General features: G+C 50.7%; 1 protein-coding gene across 4 annotated transcripts in view; it reads left to right on the forward strand.

The window, feature by feature from the left end:
- Positions 1–3,063: 3,063 nt before the first annotated feature.
- GALNT14 (polypeptide N-acetylgalactosaminyltransferase 14) overlaps positions 3,064–18,303 on the forward strand; it is a 216,221-nt gene continuing 200,981 nt past the window's right edge. For all 4 annotated transcript variants that reach the window (XM_037806884.1, XM_037806885.1, XM_037806882.1 and 1 more), the window contains exon 1: positions 3,064–3,197. In XM_037806884.1, the coding sequence (XP_037662812.1) occupies positions 3,069–3,197 (129 nt within the window). In that variant the 5' untranslated portion in view covers positions 3,064–3,068. The remainder of the gene's footprint in view (positions 3,198–18,303) is intronic.

Genomic DNA, 18,303 nt, shown 5'->3' on the forward strand with positions numbered 1-18,303 from the left:
GTGAGAGAGTGGGGCATTACAGATGGGGAAACTGAGGCTAGAGAAATGAGGAACTTGCTCACGGAAATCAAGACCAAGGAGGTGGTACACTTCAGTGCCCCAAGATTTTCTTAATTCAGAGTATATTTATTTTTCCCTTTTCCTGCCATGTTAAATCTTTTGCCAGAAGTTTTTCCTCCCCATACGGGCTGTGATGAGAAAAATGTAACTTGGATTAATCACCAATGATAGCTATTCCCTCACCGGGATCAACTGTGCTTTGCATTACTGAAGCTGAATATTAAAGTTTTAAATATCTTGTCTGAGCATGGGGAGTCCCTGATAGGCTGGATCCCGGGGAGATCTACAGGGCTGGGCCCAGCACGGAGGCTCAACTGACTTCTACCTGAAATCTATTTCAATCCAAAGGACAGTTAACTGATTGGACAGCCCTTTGGCTGGATCAAGTAACGATACTTAGCAAAACTAGATTCCTTTGACAGCTTCCCCAGGTCCAGGGAATCTTCCCTTGGAGTACAAAATAACGATTCGAGGAATAGCACCTTGCAACAAAATCCCTGCTTCTTCCCAGGCCCAGTATGAAGCTGCTCTCACTCCAGGGCCTCAGTTTCCCCATATGTCAAACAGTCAGAATGAAGCACTCAGCATTTCAGCAGCAGCCAGCGTAGTGCTGCACCATCCCGAAAGCTTGGCGGTGGTGTTGTGTAACTGTCTGCCATCTGTTACTCAGAAGCAGCATCACAAAGCGCTGAGCAATGGACTACGGTGCTGCAGCTCCTGCCAGGAGCTGACAACGTCTCAGCAACTTGCCCGGGGGTCTCCTGCAGAGCCGGCTGCAGAACGCTTTGCAGGCCTGAGACTGCAGGTCCAGGGTGAGGCATCTGGAAGAGAATGGAATGCTGGAGCCAAGGAGCAGTGCACATGCTGCAGAGATGGGCTTTCTGTCTGCTCCTGACCCCCGTACTCCTCCCCACCACCATGACGTGATCTACCTGGACCTTTGCCTGGCATCAAGCTGCCTCACCTTCTGGCCAAAGCAGTGGCTGGGGAGCCTACCCCAACCTTTCAGCAGATAGGATTCTAATAAAAGCAAGTGCTGGAGGACCCTTTGGGTTCTGCATGATGATCTGAGAGCTCAGCTGAACCTTGAGATGGGCTGCCAAAAGAATGCTCAGCTTTTCTGGGCTGATTTGATTTCTACTGCTGTTCTTGACCAAAAACTTACCTACCGTCTGGCCAAGAACTCTTTGGGGTAGTGCAGCAGAGCAGGCCTCTGGCTGAAAGAGCAGGTACCAAACACAGGAGGTCTTGAACAGCCTTCTCCCTTTCTGATTCACTTCTCAGGGTCTCCATTTTAAGCAGAGAATGAAATCCAGAGGCCTGCTTTACACTCTCCCCACTTCCATGCAGGGATGGGAGCTGTTTCTGTACTGAGCCTGTGGGCAGAGGGAGGTAGGGGGATGGTAGCTGCAGCCGTGGGTACGTAGTTATCTTCTCCCCCAAAAACTTGACAAGGCAAGCAGCCCTCCAGTTAAGGCTGCACACGTTAAAATGGCACACTTCCGGTAGCCACAGCACCTGAGGCAGAAGCAAGGCTTTTTCTTACCCTCTTTAAGCCCCCAGGTAACACCACCACCTTGCATCCAGCCTTCACAACTACTCGCTCGTCAGACGGGAACCTAAGGTGCAGAGAAGAGAAATGACTCCCCTGGGAGTCACACAGCCATTGTGGCCAAGCAAGGTCTATAACCCTGATGACGGCCATTAGTGCAGACTAGCTAAGGCAGAGGGAATTGGATTTAGAATTGGCTGTCTCTAGAATCAAGTGGTTTTAATCTGGAAGTGGGGGGCTGATGCTCTTCCCAAAAGAAGCTGGGAAAGGGGGCTTTTGAAAGATATCCTTCTGTACCCAGTATCCCCCTGCCCAGGGTCACTTTTCCAAGACCCCTTGTGGTTGGTCCCACTTTGGACCCCCTTCCTTGCAAGCACAGGACCCTGATGCTTACAAGAGTGAAAACCCTTAAGGGAGATTATTGCACTTTAATTTTTAAAAAGGTTTCTTTAAAGGTAAATTTAGACCAGCGCAGGTTCCATCAATAAGAAAAGGTGGCCCGGCACTCGCAGGCAGGCAGGCAGGGAGGCAGGCAGAAAACCGCCCTAGGGAGTTGGTTGAACTCGGCCTTGGCCCTGAACAGCGTGGGGAATGAACCCAGGTTGGGGCAGCAGCCCTGCTAACAGCTCAGCGTCCCAGCGCCGGTCCCTGGAAAGCGGGTGCGGTGAGGGCGGGACCGGGCGTCAGCTAGACCCGGGTGTGAGCGCCACGTGCACCCCCGGCGCGCGCGGGAAAGTGCTCCCAGGCATCGCTCCTCCCGGTGCAGGCGGGGCCTTTGGTCCCAGCTTGCAGCTGGGGGTGGGCACCGGAATCCGTGGGTACACAGTTCCCGCCTCGCCCCGCCTCGCCCCTGGATGGCCCGGAGCTGCGCGCAGAACTCGGCGCTGGCGCCCACTGAACGGCACGGTGCGCCTCGATCGGCCGGCTGCGGTAGCGCCCCCTCTCAGAGCCCCGCTCCCCCCAGCCCGCTCTCCCTCGGAGTCGGTCTGTCGGTCGTGCCCACCCTACCCGTCTGTACCCCCTCCCCTCCCTCTCCGCTCCCTTTCCTCCCTCCTCCCTCGTGCTCATCCCGGGTGTCGCACACAGCCTCGGAATTCTCCCTCCCCGCAGCTCGAGTCAGTTTCCCTCTCGGCAGCTGCGGGCAAGGCGGCGGCGGCGGCGCCGTGGGGAGCATCTCGGCTGCCGCCGCGCTTCCTCGGCTGGAGCGGGCGTTCGGCTGGGCTGCCCCTCGGCCCTTCTCTGCCGCGCCTCCAGGCGCCCGGCGGCCGCCACCCCGGCTCGCTTCTCTCCGGAACGGGAGGGGCTCCCGGCAGCATCCCGCCGCCCCTGCACCTTGATCTCGGAGCCAGCGCTTCCCAGAGAGAGGCGCTGTCGCGGGCTCCTGCCCCGCCGACCCTGACCGCCGGGGGGTGCCCCAGGGACGCAGAGCCGCTGGGAGCGGAAGGCAAAGCGGACCATGCGGCGCTTGACTCGTCGCCTGGCGCTGCCGATCTTCGGGGTGCTCTGGATCGCCGTGCTGCTGTTCTTCTGGATAACCAAGAGGAAGTTGGAGGTGCTGGTGGAACCCGAAGTGCCGAGCTTCAAGGTACAGGGTTTGTGGGCTCCGGGGAAGCCGGGACGTGGGGTAGGGGTGGGAGATTGTGGGTGCTGCGAGCAGGTAACCGGGTGCCAGATGCGGCTGCGGTGTGACATTTCTAGATTTTAAAAAGCTCGGGGACATCTCTGGTCCCGCAGTGGTGCGAGTGTGAGTGGGTGTGGGCGGTGGGCGCGCGCTGGCGGGTAGCGCGTGGCTCCCAACTTGAGCAGCGCGCCCGGGCTCCCGAGCGGAGGGGGCGCTGCGGCCGAGGAGGTGGCGGCGCCTGGACGCCGCGAGACCGTCGCCGGCGGTTGGGTCCCGTGGCTGGGCCGGGGCAGGCGCCGGTGAGAAGTCTGGCGGCGGCGGTGACCTCCTTCCCGCAGCTGCCAGGCCCCACTAGGGGAGCCCGGAGGCCCGGGTTCGCCGCGCGCGCGCGTGTGTGTTGCGGGCGAGCGCTCTGCAGTCTCCCGCGCGGCTGCTGCCCGGGCCCACCCGGCCTGTTGCCACGCGGCTTTGTAACTGTTCCCCCGAGCCTCGCAGCTGCAAGGGAAGTTGAATTTGCCCGGAACGCCGCTACACAGCTTGTAAAAACAGAGGCGTTGGTATTGGTGGGGAGTTGGGGAAATGGGAATCCTCGTGGCTTTTCCAAGTCCTGCCCAGTCAGTTCATGTGAGCGGAGCCAGAAGGTTCTTCGTCAGGCTCATTCTTACCTCTCGATTCAGAGCCCGCGCGTGTTCCTCAGTCTCCTACCCTCCCCGAGGCCTGGCTGGGGGATTTCTGGGCCAGCCAGGCAAAGTTTGTGACCTGGGTCCGGAGCAGTCCTCCAGGGACTGGGAAGAAAGCCCCCGAGGAACTTATGGTCCCAAGCCGGGGACTGGAAAACAAACAAACAAAAACAAGGAGAGGGGAGGGGGCAAGGCGGTGGGTGCAGGAGAGAGGCCCCTGATGTAGTGGGGCCTTCCGCACGAGGGGGCGGATGGGTTGGGTGGTTGTCCCCTTGCTGCATAGGCTGAGAAGCAGCTTCGTAGGCTTTAAGTGACTTGCTTTAAGGTCACTGCACTGGTTTGGACTCAGACCTCCCCCACTCAGGATCTTCCCTCTCTCTCCAGCGGCCTCTCAGGGCCCCATTTCACTTAGTCTTCCAGCACTTACACTTTGGAATCTTGCCAGTGTTCAGATGCCTTCCACATTTATTGAGCACCTACCACGTGGCAGGCAGCGTGCTAGCAGGTGTGGAGATTCACTCATAAAAGAACCAGGACCACGCAAGTGTGCTGAGGGCCAAGATACTGTGATGTGTTGGGTGCTGAGGGAGCCTGGGGACTTCCTGGAGGAGGAGGACGCAACAACTGAGTTGAGAAGGGTGAACAGGCTTGCCAGGAGGGAGGGAGGGCGTTCTAGGTGCAGGTTGACTGCAGGAGACCAGCCGAGAGGAATGACGCAGCACACTGTGCGAGTTGGGCATGCTTTTAGAGTGTGGAGGATGCAGGAATGAGGCTGGGGAGGTGTGTAGGGGTCCTCGCTGGTAGGGCCTAAGCAGGGGAGTGGCGTGGTCACACTTGGTGACTTCCAGTAGCCTTTATTACACCAGAACAATTTTCTCACTCATCTCAAGCCCTGCCCGTAGATCTGCAGAGTTTTTCTCCTTTTTCCCTGGGTGTTCTGCTCTTTGTGGTGCAGTTAATGGTGCCTGCAGGGACATGAACTTTCTCTGTTTTGTGTTGAACCTCATTACCTTTAGCTTGCTTATTCTTGGTTTACACAAGGGATCTGGGACCAGAGATGTCTCCTTTGTGCACTAAACTTCCTGGTCCCTCTTCCTTTCCTGTCTCTTTTCATCCTGGTGTGCTGTGTGCCAGGCCCTGTGCTAGGATTGGGGGCCACTGTGAAGAGTACACTGTGCCCCTGCACTTTGTGGGGAGCGGCTCTCACAAGTTCCTGGCCGAGGCAGAATTATAAACAAGTGAGGACAATGCAGTGGGTGCCAGTGGCTCCACAGCTGAGATTTGGCACAATGCTGCGGAGCCGCAGAAGAGTGGGCTTTCTAGTTTTGACTACTTGCTCTTTTCTCTTAACATTTGATTCCTTCTTTTCCCCATTTTCTGTATCTTTCTCCTATTACCATGAATTCTTTTTTGTCCCGTGAATTCTATGGACTTCAAAAATCTCAACATCTCTTATTATCAGCTGCCCTACTTTTTTGTTTGAGTTTTTCTCCTTCCTCTTTTTCATCTCTAGGTGTGACTTTGTTTGTCTACATATATGCGTGGTGTGTGCTTGTGCATGTATCAAGCATCCTTCCGTAGCCTAGTGATATGTATGTGAAGAGAGAGGGATTGAGAGATCCCCTCTGGAATAGCCCCAGAACAGTTTTATTCCCCATGGCTGATCTGTACAGAAAATGTACGTGGCTTGTCCAAAGCAGTGGGGTGGTTCCCGAACCTGGTTGCACACCAGAATCACCTGAAGAGCTTGTTTACAGTACGGATTCTTGGGCTTTGTAGTAGAGATTCTGATTCCATGGGTTTGGGAGAGGCTCCTAGAATCAGTATTTTTACAAGTGCTCCGTGGGATTCTGATGATGCCTGTTGACAGGTGACATTTGGGAGCTAGAATGAAGAACAGCAAGTCTGTTAATTTCTTTGCAGTTCAGTGGGCCTCTTGTAGGTATGACCTCATTATTTCATTTTTCTTCATTCTTCTCGAGTTCACTCATGGACCTAGCTTATGTGGGCAAATGTACTCATGTACAAATAACTATAGCAAGCATTTGCAAAGTGCTTCACAAATTCACTAATTCCATTTCACAAATATTAGCTCATTTAACCTCCACAGCAATCACATAAGGTGGACAGTACCACGGTGTCAATGAGCTTGAGTACAGAGATTAAACAATTGGCACGAGAGGATTAGGCTGATCAGTGGCAGGATCAGGAGCAGGCTGGAGCAGGATCCTTCTGGCAACTGCTGGTCCCAGGCTCTTTGCACCCTTTCCATGCCACTGAGCTGCACAGACTGCCTGGATCTCTCCCTGCGGGAGATGTCTACAGCGTGTGCTTTCTACTGGCTTTCCCGCGCTTTGGTGGTGCATCCCTAGCACCTTGCCCTCAGAGAGCTCTGGAAAGTTTGGTAGCATTTGTGGGGATGCTAACGCAGGAGCCGTGTCAGAGGGAAAACCTGTTCTGCTCAGGGGGCCTAGGGGGCTTCTCGAGCTGGGTGGTGTGCACCTGGGCGTGGGGATCTAATGGGGGCTGGACGGTTGCAGCACCAGTGGTTTAGATATCATTTGCCAGGGCAGAGTTTGTCTCCCTCAATGGTGAGTTATTAGTGAGTTACTCACAACGGTGAGTGAGATATTTGTCTATGGCAGGGGAAAAGAGAAAAAGTCGGGTTTGGAATGAATTCAGCATACTAGGCTTTCATGGGAAGTGTTCCTGCCTGATCTTGGGGACAACTGCTGCCTTGGACACATTAAAATCTTGGGGAGGTTTTCGCCTCCATTTTTGCCTTCCCAGCTTGGTGGCGGGGCCAGCGTATTTCCCACAGCAGGAGCAGAGGGCTCCCCTTCCCTAAAAATACTCAGATAAATTGGGAGTGGTGTAGGGATTGGAGAGGGCTCCTGGGTAGGGAATCTTCCAGCTCTTAAGATTGTAGGGGGCACACAGCCTTCTCCCGTCTACCACAGGTTCTAGTGACGAATTAGGGAAAGCTGCCTCTCCTTAGCTAAGGGCTCTCCAGAGGGGCCTGGCAATAAAACAAACTCTATGCCCAGTCACAAGTCAAGAGATATGGAGAAGGCATGCTGTGCTCCTGGTTTAAGAAAATTAATTGGCTTTTTTCCCTCCCCCTTAGATTCAAGGGCTGGTTCTATTAATAGCTCAAGTACAGATTTCTTGACGTTTGAGTTTTTAATGCCGATTCAATTCTTTTACTAAGTTTTCCCCCCACATATTCAGCCCAAGCTTTAATTCCTAATTGAAAATCATGCAACAATTTTGATGTTTTAATTCAAACTGTATTTTGGCAGTAAGTACTACACCACTGAAAAGCACCTGAAAAATGTTTTTATTTCTTCTCTCTCCTATCATTTGTTTGCCCTTTGAAGAATTATACAAGAAGTGACAGAATTAAAAAAAAAAAAAAAAAACAACCACTGCAAATTTGTCTTTTATTTCCATAAAACTAAATTTAGTCCAGGAGCTTAGGGCTTAGTAAAAGCGAAAGAATTTTCGGCCTGAGGGTAATTTTTGAGGAAGGTATTGGAAATGTAAAGGCTTAGAATAAAGTGCCTGGGGCCCATGTAAATGAATTTGTGCTGTACTAGAAGTAGAGCAAACACTATTACAAGATAGCTTGTCTTTTGGTAGGCATTTGCATACCATCAATTCCTTAAGTAATGTGACACTGTTATTTTACTCCCCATTTAGTAGATAATTTCTCCCATTTAAGGAAGTCCTGAATTTTAGAGAGGGACCCTGTTAATCTGCTATTGCTCAGGGCGTGTTCATTGAGCTCCATCAGGGAACTTTGTGGCATGGCCAGAGGGATCCTGTTATCACATGCTCCGGCGTCCTTTCATTCGCTCTGCTCTGTGTCAGTGCTGTGGGCGGTGGGCTCTTTTCGCCTCCATTTTTGCCTCTAAGGCAGTTCCAGGAAACAGGTGTTGGGGGTGTCACCTAGGGCTTGAAACACTGCCTGCTGCGGCTGTGGCTGCTGTAAGGGGCTGGGAAGTACCCACGTGGCAGATTGGCATCTCAGGCTAAAACACAGGTATTCAAGAAAGAGCAGGTCTTTGCTTTGTAGATATCAGCAAGCTCTTTCAAACCCTGAGCTCCCCATCCAGCAGGAAGTTTGCCCTTGGTCGTTTTTGGTCCGCGCATGCCCCGGTGCAGCTGCCCCCGCTTGCTCTCCCAGGCCGCATTCTCTCCCAGGGTGGGATGACCTGCTCCAGGGGCCCCCACGTCTCTGTTCCTGGGGAGTCTCTTGGTCTGGGCTGTGCCCTCTCCCCTTATCCCGTGTTAGTGGCCTCCTGATGTGCCTCAATCCTCCCCCGAGGCACAAACTGATACCTGCTCAAATCAGGGAAGACAAGGAGGCAAAACCGGGAAAAAAATCTGCATTACTGTCCCTGTAGGAAGCTTCCCCAGCTCCATCTAGAGACTGCCCTTTTTCAAGGTTGCCTGTCTGTTTATATTACTCATAAGTATTAATTTCTACTTTCAGAGGTCATTTATAAACTGAACCTGAGCAGAATAAGGCTGCCATTGGCTGAGGCCTAACGCCTGGGATCTTCAAGCAGCTTTACATGCACCCGGTTTTCCCCCTTTGCCGAAACTCTTCTCTCCCCACCTCTCCCACCCCAAAGTTTCAAAATACTTTTTTTCCATCATCAGGCACTGTGGTGGTTTGGAGTTATGTTCCCCAGAAAAACATGTTCTTAACCTTAATCCATTCCTGGGGTGTGAACCCATTGTAAATAGGACCTTTTGACGAGGCTGCTTTGGGTAAAGTGTGGCCCCAGTGAATCGGGAGGGGTCTTAATCCTTTCACTGGCAACCTTTATGAGCAGAGTAAAAGTCAGAGGGAGAGAGGGTGGGGGTAGGAAAGCCATGGGGAGCAGCCAGCTCCAGAACAGAAGGGAGAAGTCACAGCCATGTGCATTACCATGTGATGGAAAAGCCAAGGACCAAGGAGCACCGTCAGCCAGTCCCAGAACGCCACAGTCTTCAGGGAGAAAACATCGCCACTTTGATTTTGGACTTCTATTCCCCAACCCATGAGCCAATATATTCCTGTTGTTTAAGCCAACCCATTGTGTGGTATTTGTTTGAGTCACCGGGAACCTAAAACAGGCACCCAGGAACCAAGTTTGAAGAAATGTGTGGTCTGTGCTCTTGTTTGATTTCTCATGTTTACAATTTTGTCTCCTTCTTCCAGACTCTTTCAAAATCCCTGGTGCATTTTTTGGGAAATGATCCGAGTTAGAAAGCAGGGATGGATCCGTGGCTTCTCTCCTAGGGGGAGGCTGGGAACCCTGGGTTGGCTTTTGCACATTCGGCCCCGAGTCAGAGCATGGCAGGTGGCCGTCTGTTTGGGGAAGCGGGACTGGCTGTGCCCTGTGCCCTCTGCAGCTGGCTGCAGACTCTTCCCACTTGCCCGTGGCCATCCCGAGCTGTGTGCCGAGCCTTCTTCCTTGACTTGGACACTCAGAGGCTCACACTCCCCCCAGGGTCAGGAAACAGAGCCCATCCATCTCCTGTTGGCCCCCTTCATGCCATATCCAGGTGTGGTTTTACCCTCTGATTTGTCTTATGGACGTGGCAGCCTGGGCTTCTCTTTCTGCTGTCGCTGGTGTCAGGGGTGGCTCAGGCTTCCTCTTTTTGAGGCTCTGTCTCCTTAACCATGAAATGGGGAGCAGACCGCGAGGACACTGCTCTCCCCACGGGCCTCGCCAGCCGCTGGGCCACTCGGGGCTAGCTGTGAGGAGCTTGGAAGGGAGACTCAGAGCAATAAGTGATTATACCACAGATACTCCATGTCTATTGCTTATCTTTTAATTATTTTACCAGAAACGGTAGATTAACCAAAAAAATAAATCAGTCTCCCAGTCCTCAGATGTGGAGCTGATTAAGGAAGAAGCCCTTTGGAAAACAGAACTAAGTCTCTCTCTCTCTCTCTCTCTCTCTCACTCTCTCACTTGTGCCCTGGGGAATTCTGCACAAGCTCCTGAATTTTGCTGGCTCTGGTATTTTGGTATTTCAGAATAAATGGCCTGATCTGACCTTCCGGGGCTGCAGTCTTTGCATCTGGCAGTGGCTGCTGCCGTCACAAGCGCTAACGAGTACCAGGAAGCTAATGGGCGGGTGGGGGGAGGGAGGTGTCTGTGGCGTGAGAAATGTATGCACCACCCCGGGGATCCTCTTGCCACCCCTCCCCTCTGCTTCTCATTCTCCCTCCTTCTCTTATTCCCCTCTCTCCGTCTCTCGAGAAGCTAGCGGGGCTGTAGAGCAGCGAGCCCAGGACACCCGGCCATCCTGGCTGGAGAGGTCTGCAGGGGCCGCGTGGCCTGCCCTCTGCTCCACAGGAACCGTTGCTTCCCTGCAGGTGCCAAGGTCAGAAGCAGCCCACCTGACTGCTCTCGGAAGGTGCAGGGGCCCCTCTGCACACAGGGCAGTTCTTTCTGGAGGAGAGAGGCAGATGCTCCGGGCCAGCCTCCCCTGCTCTGACCCCCAGATACCACCAGAGCCCTTATCGCGGGAACAAGGAGACATCTGATCTACCTCCTCCTGGGCAGTGCTGATTTCAAGCACAATGCCTCTTCTGCATACCATTTCCCGGGAATAAGATTAGGCTCTTAAAAAAAATAATTAAATTCCCCTCTTGTCACTTGTCTTCTTCACTTGTACGCACTCAAGAGATGTGTCCCGGAAACGCGGGAGAGCAGCGGCACACACGAGTGGTCCTGCCACTGGGTTTGAATCCTGAGATGAAGAGAACAGCCAACCCAGCTGCCTTCTTTCTAATGATCCCACTGTTTAAAACCCAATTTGCATCTCATTGCAGGCCTGGAGAGAAAGTGGGAATCATTTCTGACCACCCCCATCCACTGGCTCTCTCCAAAGAGGTTGGCTCTCTCTTTCCTCTGGCCTCACCAAGGTTTAGAAAATTAGGATTTTCTTCCCTAGTGGCCCGGGCTGAAGATTTATGTAGCTTCTCTCATTCCTCTGAGAACACTCTAATCATTCATTTTTTCCCCCCAGCCATAGAGAGACTGGGCCAATCAATATTTATGCCCCCATCACTCACAGCTGCAACATGCAGGCATAATGGATGTCAAACTCCTTGATGGCCATTGACAAATTAGCTGGTGCTTGTATTTCAGGTTCATTGTTTTCTAGGATCTCGGGGAGATCAGACTGTGTGGTCCACTGATTAATTAAGCCACCTAGATAATTGCCTATTAATAGATGACGAATTGATGGCTGCCAGCTGGGTGCTGAATTGACTAATGTCCTGATGGTGGGCAGGTGGTCTTATCAAAAGAGGAACTTGCAGAAAGACTTGACTAATTAAAGGGTGAATCAGGAAAGGGAAGATAAGAACCCACCCACCCCCCCATTATTTGTGTGATGTTTTATAGTTTACAAAGTGTTCATAATCACAAATGCCTCATTTGATCCTTACTGCAATCTTATGAGGTAGATATTCTTATTATTCATTCTTGTTTTTATGAAGCATGATGAATCTGATGTGTCTTCATTTCCTGGAGATGCTCTAATGAAGTACCACAGATCAGGTGGCTTAAAATAACAAAAAATTTATGCTCTCACAGTTCTGGAGGTTAGAAGCCTGAAATCATAGGGCAGAACCCTTTCTTGCCTCTTCTGGTGGTGTCCGGCAGTCCTGGGCATTCGTGGCTGGTTGCTCCATCACTCCACTGTCTCCACCTCCATCTTCTCGTGGCTGTCCCCTGTGTCTGTCCTCTTCTAAGGACACAGCAATACTGGATTAGGGCCACCCCAGGCAAGTGTGGCCTCATCCTAGCTTGACTATACCTGCAAACCACCCTCTTCCCAAACAGGGTCACGTGCAGAGGTACTGGGGTTAGAACTTCAACTTACCATTTTTGGACAAAGTTCAAAGGGCAGGCAAAAGCCAAAGCAGTCTACCCTGTGGTCCCCCCCAAAATTCAGTTGCCTCCCACATGCAAAATACATTCACTCCATCCCAACATCCCCCGAAGTCTGAACCCATTCCAATCCTAACAAGTATAATCATTTCAAAGTCACAAAGCCCATCTTCTAAATCATCTAAATCAGGTCCGGGTGAGATTCTGGGTATGGCCCACCTGGGGAAAAATTCTTCTCTCTCTGTGGACCAGTAAAATTTCTTTCCTCAGGGGAGGAGACTTTGGCAAGGGGCCTTGAACCCAGTCTTTTGACTCCAAAGCATATGCTCTTTCATTATGGCCATGCTCACCATTGAGCTAGATTCCTTCTCCAGGGGACAATGAAACATATATATATATTTTTTAATACAGGTATATTATATGTGCATTTTCATGTGGACACAAAGTTGGTGCTCTTTCTGGAAAATGACCCCCTACTTCTGAGAAAGTGCCACATTGGTGCAGAAGGGAGCTGAGGTGTGGATTAAGGGCAGGCAAAAGCCAGTCTCTGCAGCCACTCAAGGGCTGGGAGGACTTGGGGTTTGCTTCCAGGTTAGGCCACACTTAACATTCCCTGTGTCCACTGCCTTCTGCTGTGGGAAGATGCTGGGGCTGAAGTTGAGAACTTGGGGATCACAGGCTGGCAGGGCTTGACAGCAGGAAGTTATGCTCTCCTGTTGTCTGGAGGCCACTCCAGCTCAGAAGTCAACAGGATTGTGGAATTGAGACTGAAACCTTTGATTTGAATCCCTTTCGTGATGCATGTGGTCTTTAAACAATCAAGCAATTCCCTTCCAAGAGGAAATGTCCTTTGAAAGAAGCTATCACTGTTTGAAATGCAAGGCTGGTAGGTGGAGGAACAACTCAGTGACTCAGTGAGGTGAGTTTAGATTCCCCCATCTGTCTTAGATCCCCCCTTTCTAAGACAGGGCACCCCGCCTGCTGCTTGCAGTTTAGCCTTGAAGGCCAACTGCTGACTGCTTGATCCTGCAGGTAGCTGAGCTGCTGGGTCTACCCAGTTACAGGGATCTGCTTCCTTGGACTGGTTTGGAGGTTGGTGAGCAATACTGATGTATATGTGTAAACTTATGAAAGTATAAAATCAGGAGGCTGATGACATCTTCCTGGATTTTGTCTGCAGTTCAGGTAAGCTGCCGGAAGTCTCCTGGGGCTGCTTTTATTTCATGGCCTGAATGACAAAGTCAGCACATTACTCCGAAATCCCAAAGAAAACCATGACTTCTCACTCGGGTCCATTTCTACAGAGCATGGCAACGTTCTTTAAAGGGTATTGTTTTCAAAGATTGTGCATCTAATAAGGATGAAAAGAAATGGAAGTCTAGACAGCTCTGATGTTTTCCCTACCCACTCGGAGGCCCTGATGGCTTTGTAATCATTTGCTCAATTCTTGATCAGATTACCTTCCTGTAATTGTCCCAGTGTCTCTTAAAACTGAGGGTATAGTTTCTGGCTCCAAGTTTTAGCTTTTCTCTTAAACTGAGCCTATGCTTTAGAAAACTTGTTGGCAGTATCTACTAAAGCTGAACACGTGTATGTACCCTACGCCACTGCAATTTCACCTGAGTATATATTCGATAGCAGTGCATACATGTTTTCAATGAATGCCGTGTACTAGAATTGAGATTGGCACACGTTTTCTGTAAAGGGCCTGATACTACATATTTTCAGTTTTGTGGGCCACATGATCTCTGTTGTAATTATGCAAATTTACCCTTGTAGCATGGAAGACAATACATAAAAGAGCAAGCAGGGCTGTGGGCCAATAAAACTTTATTTGTGGATGTTGAAATTTGAATGACACTATTTTCATGAGTCATGGAATATTATTCCTTTAATTTCTTTTGAACATTTAAAAATGTAAAATCCATTCTTAGTTTGCAAGGTGTACAAAAGCAGGTTGCAGGCCAGATTTGACCTGTGGGCTGTTGTATTCCATTTATATAAAGTACAAAACAGGCAAAACTCAGGTATGGTGCTAGAAACCCATTTCTCCATTATCCTTGGTTGGTGCTAGTGCCTAGAACAGGACAGGGGGGTGTTTCTGGAGAACAGATCTTCTTTGGTTTCTTGAGCTAGGTGCTGGTTACACAGGTGTGTTTACTTTGTGAAAGTTCTTTGAATATATTCCACCTCAATAAAAACTTAAAAAAAGAGCAAAACTAAACTGTGTGGCTTCTGACTCCGGTTTTATCACTTCATTTAGGATCAGGGCCCAGCAGATGTCATTCTTTCTTACAGCCGCTGGTTTCTATTCCCTGGATAAGAGTCTTTGGAGAAAGTTCTTGGTTGGTCTTTCTCTCTCCCCAGATCTTACTCCCTTGTGTAGACAGTGAGACAGGTGACAACAGGTGTGGCACAGGCATCAGCAAAGGGTGTGCTGGCAGTTCGTTGCCAAGTCGTAGGGAGCTGAGGGGTCCCAGGGGAGTGTGGGGGCAGTAGGAGACCTTCAAGGCAAGGGGGCTATGGCTGATGACCAGCAGGTAGAGCTGCCCCCAGGGCATCCTGTAGGTAAGAGGTGGAGTTACTGGCGTGGAGAGAACCAGCTTCTGTATTTTTTTTTTTTGCATCTGGGGAAAAAGCAGAAATCAGTTGGAGCATCTAGTAAGTGCCACGTGCTTCTCGCGTCTGCCATCTGATCTCCATGATGACCCTGTGCAGGAGGTGTTATTGGGTTTTCAGATGAGGAACAACCGGGATCAGAGATGTTAAGTGACTTGCCCGAGGTCTCCCTGCTCAGCCGAGGAACTGGATTCCAAACGAGATCTGCCTGAGTCCACACCCCATCCCTCTGACTTCCAGGCTCACCCCAAGCTTCTTTTCCTTTGCAGTCACCAAGAGTCTGGTCTCTTGAAAGGATGGCTTGAATATATTTTCCCCTTAGCAACCAGCGTTTATAGCCTGCCTCTGTTCTGCTTCCCAGAATTACACACATCTTGCTTAGACCAGAAGCTGTTCAATGAAATAGTTTTCTATCAGAAGCTGTCTCTGCCAGGGCCACTCATTTCAAAACAACATTCAGAGAGAAAACCTGACAATGTTTTTCAGAGAGAAATACGTTGTGCTTTCACCTCCGTCTGACATCCCCTTTTGAACACTGCCCTCCTGCAGAGGCTGAGAATGTGCCTGGTCTGAGGGTTAAACTTTAAAAAAGGAAGTCTCCGAGTGATCACATGTCTTGAGAGGGTTAAGATGCCTTAGGAATGCCCTCAGACTCATGAAAGAGGGGACAGTGAGGAATTAATCGAGAGATGCTGGGGATGCAAAGGCTGCAGTGGGTGGCTAAAAACTCCCTGACATCACCCCTTGGAGAGGAATAGTCCTGAATCCAGCATAATAACGCCAATTATTTGGTTGTTTGTGCTGAGGAGTTGAAAGCTATCGTGTGCCGGGAAAATACTCAGCATGGAGCAGTAATTATGGCTTGGCTGATAATAAAGGCTGCATCGGATTGACTGCTAATTAGATTATTAATTGGAGTAGTATCAAAAACAAATACCCATTAACTGTGAATAAGCTGCGTTTGGGATATTTTCTATTTTTTAAGTTTATTCCTTTTTATAATGCGCAATTTCCTTTCTTCTCTTTCTGTGCCGAGACTCCCCGTTTTCCCCAGTCATACTAAGCGTATTTGTTTATTGAGCTGCAATTAAATCGTTGTTTTGTTTCCTTCCATTTTCAGAAGGGGCTTGAGGGAGCTGACGGTACTGAGTGTCAGTGTCAGGCTCCAGGCGGAGTGTGTTCCCACTTTCCCACAGGCTCAGAGGCTTTGTCAGGGGAAGGGGTCGTGGGCATTCCTGGGAGAATTTTGGGAAGTCAGGGCTGAGGGTAATTGCCAAAAGACATGACCTGTTTGTTTGTTTGTTTTGCTTTTTTTTTTTGGTGGCACTCTGGTGTTTGGTCTTTCCTATCCTGCATTCAAGGAGGATGGGATGGACATTTGTGTACTTTGGGTGCCTGAATGTGACCCCCCATGCAAAGGCTACCTTGCTACAACTAGGTTGGTTCTGTGTCCCCAGAAGTGTGAGATTCCAGCTGTTTTCCTGCACAGGGTGGCTTTGAGGTCCCGGGAGCTCCCCGGGTTGTCTGGAGAGAAGCTGGCTCCGCAGGGGCCAGGGGCAGCTCTGGCCTTGCCTTTGGGAAGTGCAACAGCTGACACCAGGTGTCCTGCACCACGTGCTCAATACCGAGCTCACTTGTGGCCACCATTTGATGGCAGGGATCGATGTAGAAAGGAGAGCTTTGGGTGGGAGATGTGGTGGGGTGAGTGGGGGAGGGGAGGACTGCGTGCCATTTGGGGGAGATGCTGGGTGATTGATCACGCTAAGTCATTGTTTCTTCACCACCACCCACGGGGTAGGCAGGCTGTGATTTAGCTGGTGCCTGTCAGCACAGTCACACTGGTTTATTTAAGGGTGGGACCTTTTCCATGAAACAATGCCTGGGCCATACTGATAGTAAAACTTTCTTTTTTGAATATTAATTCTGGATGACAAAATATTAATTCTGGACAAGGCCCTATTTTACCAGAGAGGAACCTGAGGCTCATAAAGGTCTAAATGAACAGAGCTAATAAGTGGTGGAGCCAGACCCCTTGCTGGGGTGCCACTGGGATTTTTGGCAAAGGAGATAGAAAGATGGATGAGTTCCTTTAAAGAGCTCCGAGTGCCTGTCAAACGTGGGGAGACAGGTTTATGTGGCCTCTAACCAGAGTGGGCAAATCCACCTGCACCGACCATTGGGCCAAGTCCGTCCATTCATCCGGCAAGCCCACCTGGTGCCCTGCTGCAGGTGAAACCCTGTGCAAGGTGTGTGTGGGTGGGGGGGCGGATTGTGTGTGGGTGAGGGGAGTGGGGGGACATGGAGACCAGAGCCAGGAGCAAGATCTGAGGGAGTAGTGGGGCCTGAAGATGCCTGTTTCCAGAATTCTGTTTCCAGAATTCCATCTCTTGCTTGGACTTCATAAGAATGTGTCACTGGGGATGGCTGTTTAATGAAGGGACTGAAAGATGGTGAGATGTCTTTTCTCTCACTTGAGTCAAAGATGAACTTGAGGCTGCAGGGATGGTGTAAATCGTTTAGGGGTCCAGGGATAAAAGCCTGAGACCACTGCTTCTGAATTTACTAGGAGTTGTTCTGAGGTTCCATTTCTTCCCCCGATCATGTCATTCTTCTGTTAGCTCAGAAAACTGTGGTGAAGTTTAATCTCATCCTTGAAGCTGTTTCACTAAAATAGAAACCTGTTATTCCACAGGGTCTCCTGTTAGAAGAAGAAGGATTTAGGGCGGTCTTTTAAAGTCATCTTAGTGATTGTTGGAGGAGCACGTTTGCCAGGATCCACTTGTCCCCAAAGTGTCTGCTCTTTCAGAACCATAGCAGAAGAGAGGAAAGCCAGCTTCAGGGTAGAAAATATCGGCCAACTTAGCAACGTACTTTCACTTAACCAGTTCAGGGTGCCTGTGGTGGGGTCTGTGCCCTTGAAGCTCCCACAGGCCAAAGCCGGAATCTCTCTCCCCGTCGCTTTTTACAGCCTATGAGCAAGGAATGGTTTTTACATTTTTAAAAGATGGAGGAAAAAAAAAAAGAATATTTCGTGACACATGAAAATTATAGAAGTTCAAATTTCAGCATGCATAAATAGTTTTACTGGGACACATCACACTCGTTCCTTTTCGTCTTCTCACAGCTGCCTTCATCCTGCAGCTGAGGCTGCACACCCACAAAGCCCTTTATGGAAAAGGTTTGCTGACCCCTGCCCTTGACCTTTCCTTCTCGAAGTGCGGTCTGGTCCATGGACCAGCGTGTTGGCATCACCTGGAAATTTGTTAGAAATGCAGAATCTCAGGCCACTCAAGACATCCTGATGAAAAATCTGCATCTCAGCAAACCCTCAGGTGGTTTGTGTGCAGTTAAAGTTTGAGACGCGAGGTCTACCGCCACACTTCCTTATTTCCTTTGAATTCAGTGCAGTCCCAAGTTCCCATTCCCCTGGGTGGGTGTGGGGTTCCTCTCCCACCCACGGTTTCACCAGGGTCCTGGCGGCCTCCTCGGAGATCGGGGAGCTGGAGGAGCCTCCGATCCTGCGGTGCGGTGCGCACAGCCGTAACCTTAGGGACCTTGTCATTTGCTGCTGCTCAGCTGGGGCCCCAGGCTTCCTTGTGATGCTGGGTGCCTGCGGCCATCCCCCTGGGCCCTACTGCTCCCGGGGCTCCGCCACACGCGGGACTGGCTCGTTCCCCTTCCCTTCCTGGCTGAGAAGTCCTCAAGGCACTGCTTTTTGTTGTTGTTGTTGCCCTATGGGCTACTTTGCACAATTCTTTCACTGAGCACAGGCTTTTCCAGCGGACAGATTGGTTATCACCTGGCGTTTCTGTTTAAGTCCTCACAATACCATGTCTCTGGAGTCCTGGTTATCTGCTGCGGGGTTGG

Source organism: Choloepus didactylus, chromosome 17 (assembly GCF_015220235.1).
Source record: "Choloepus didactylus isolate mChoDid1 chromosome 17, mChoDid1.pri, whole genome shotgun sequence".
NCBI classification, from domain to species: domain Eukaryota; kingdom Metazoa; phylum Chordata; class Mammalia; order Pilosa; family Megalonychidae; genus Choloepus; species Choloepus didactylus.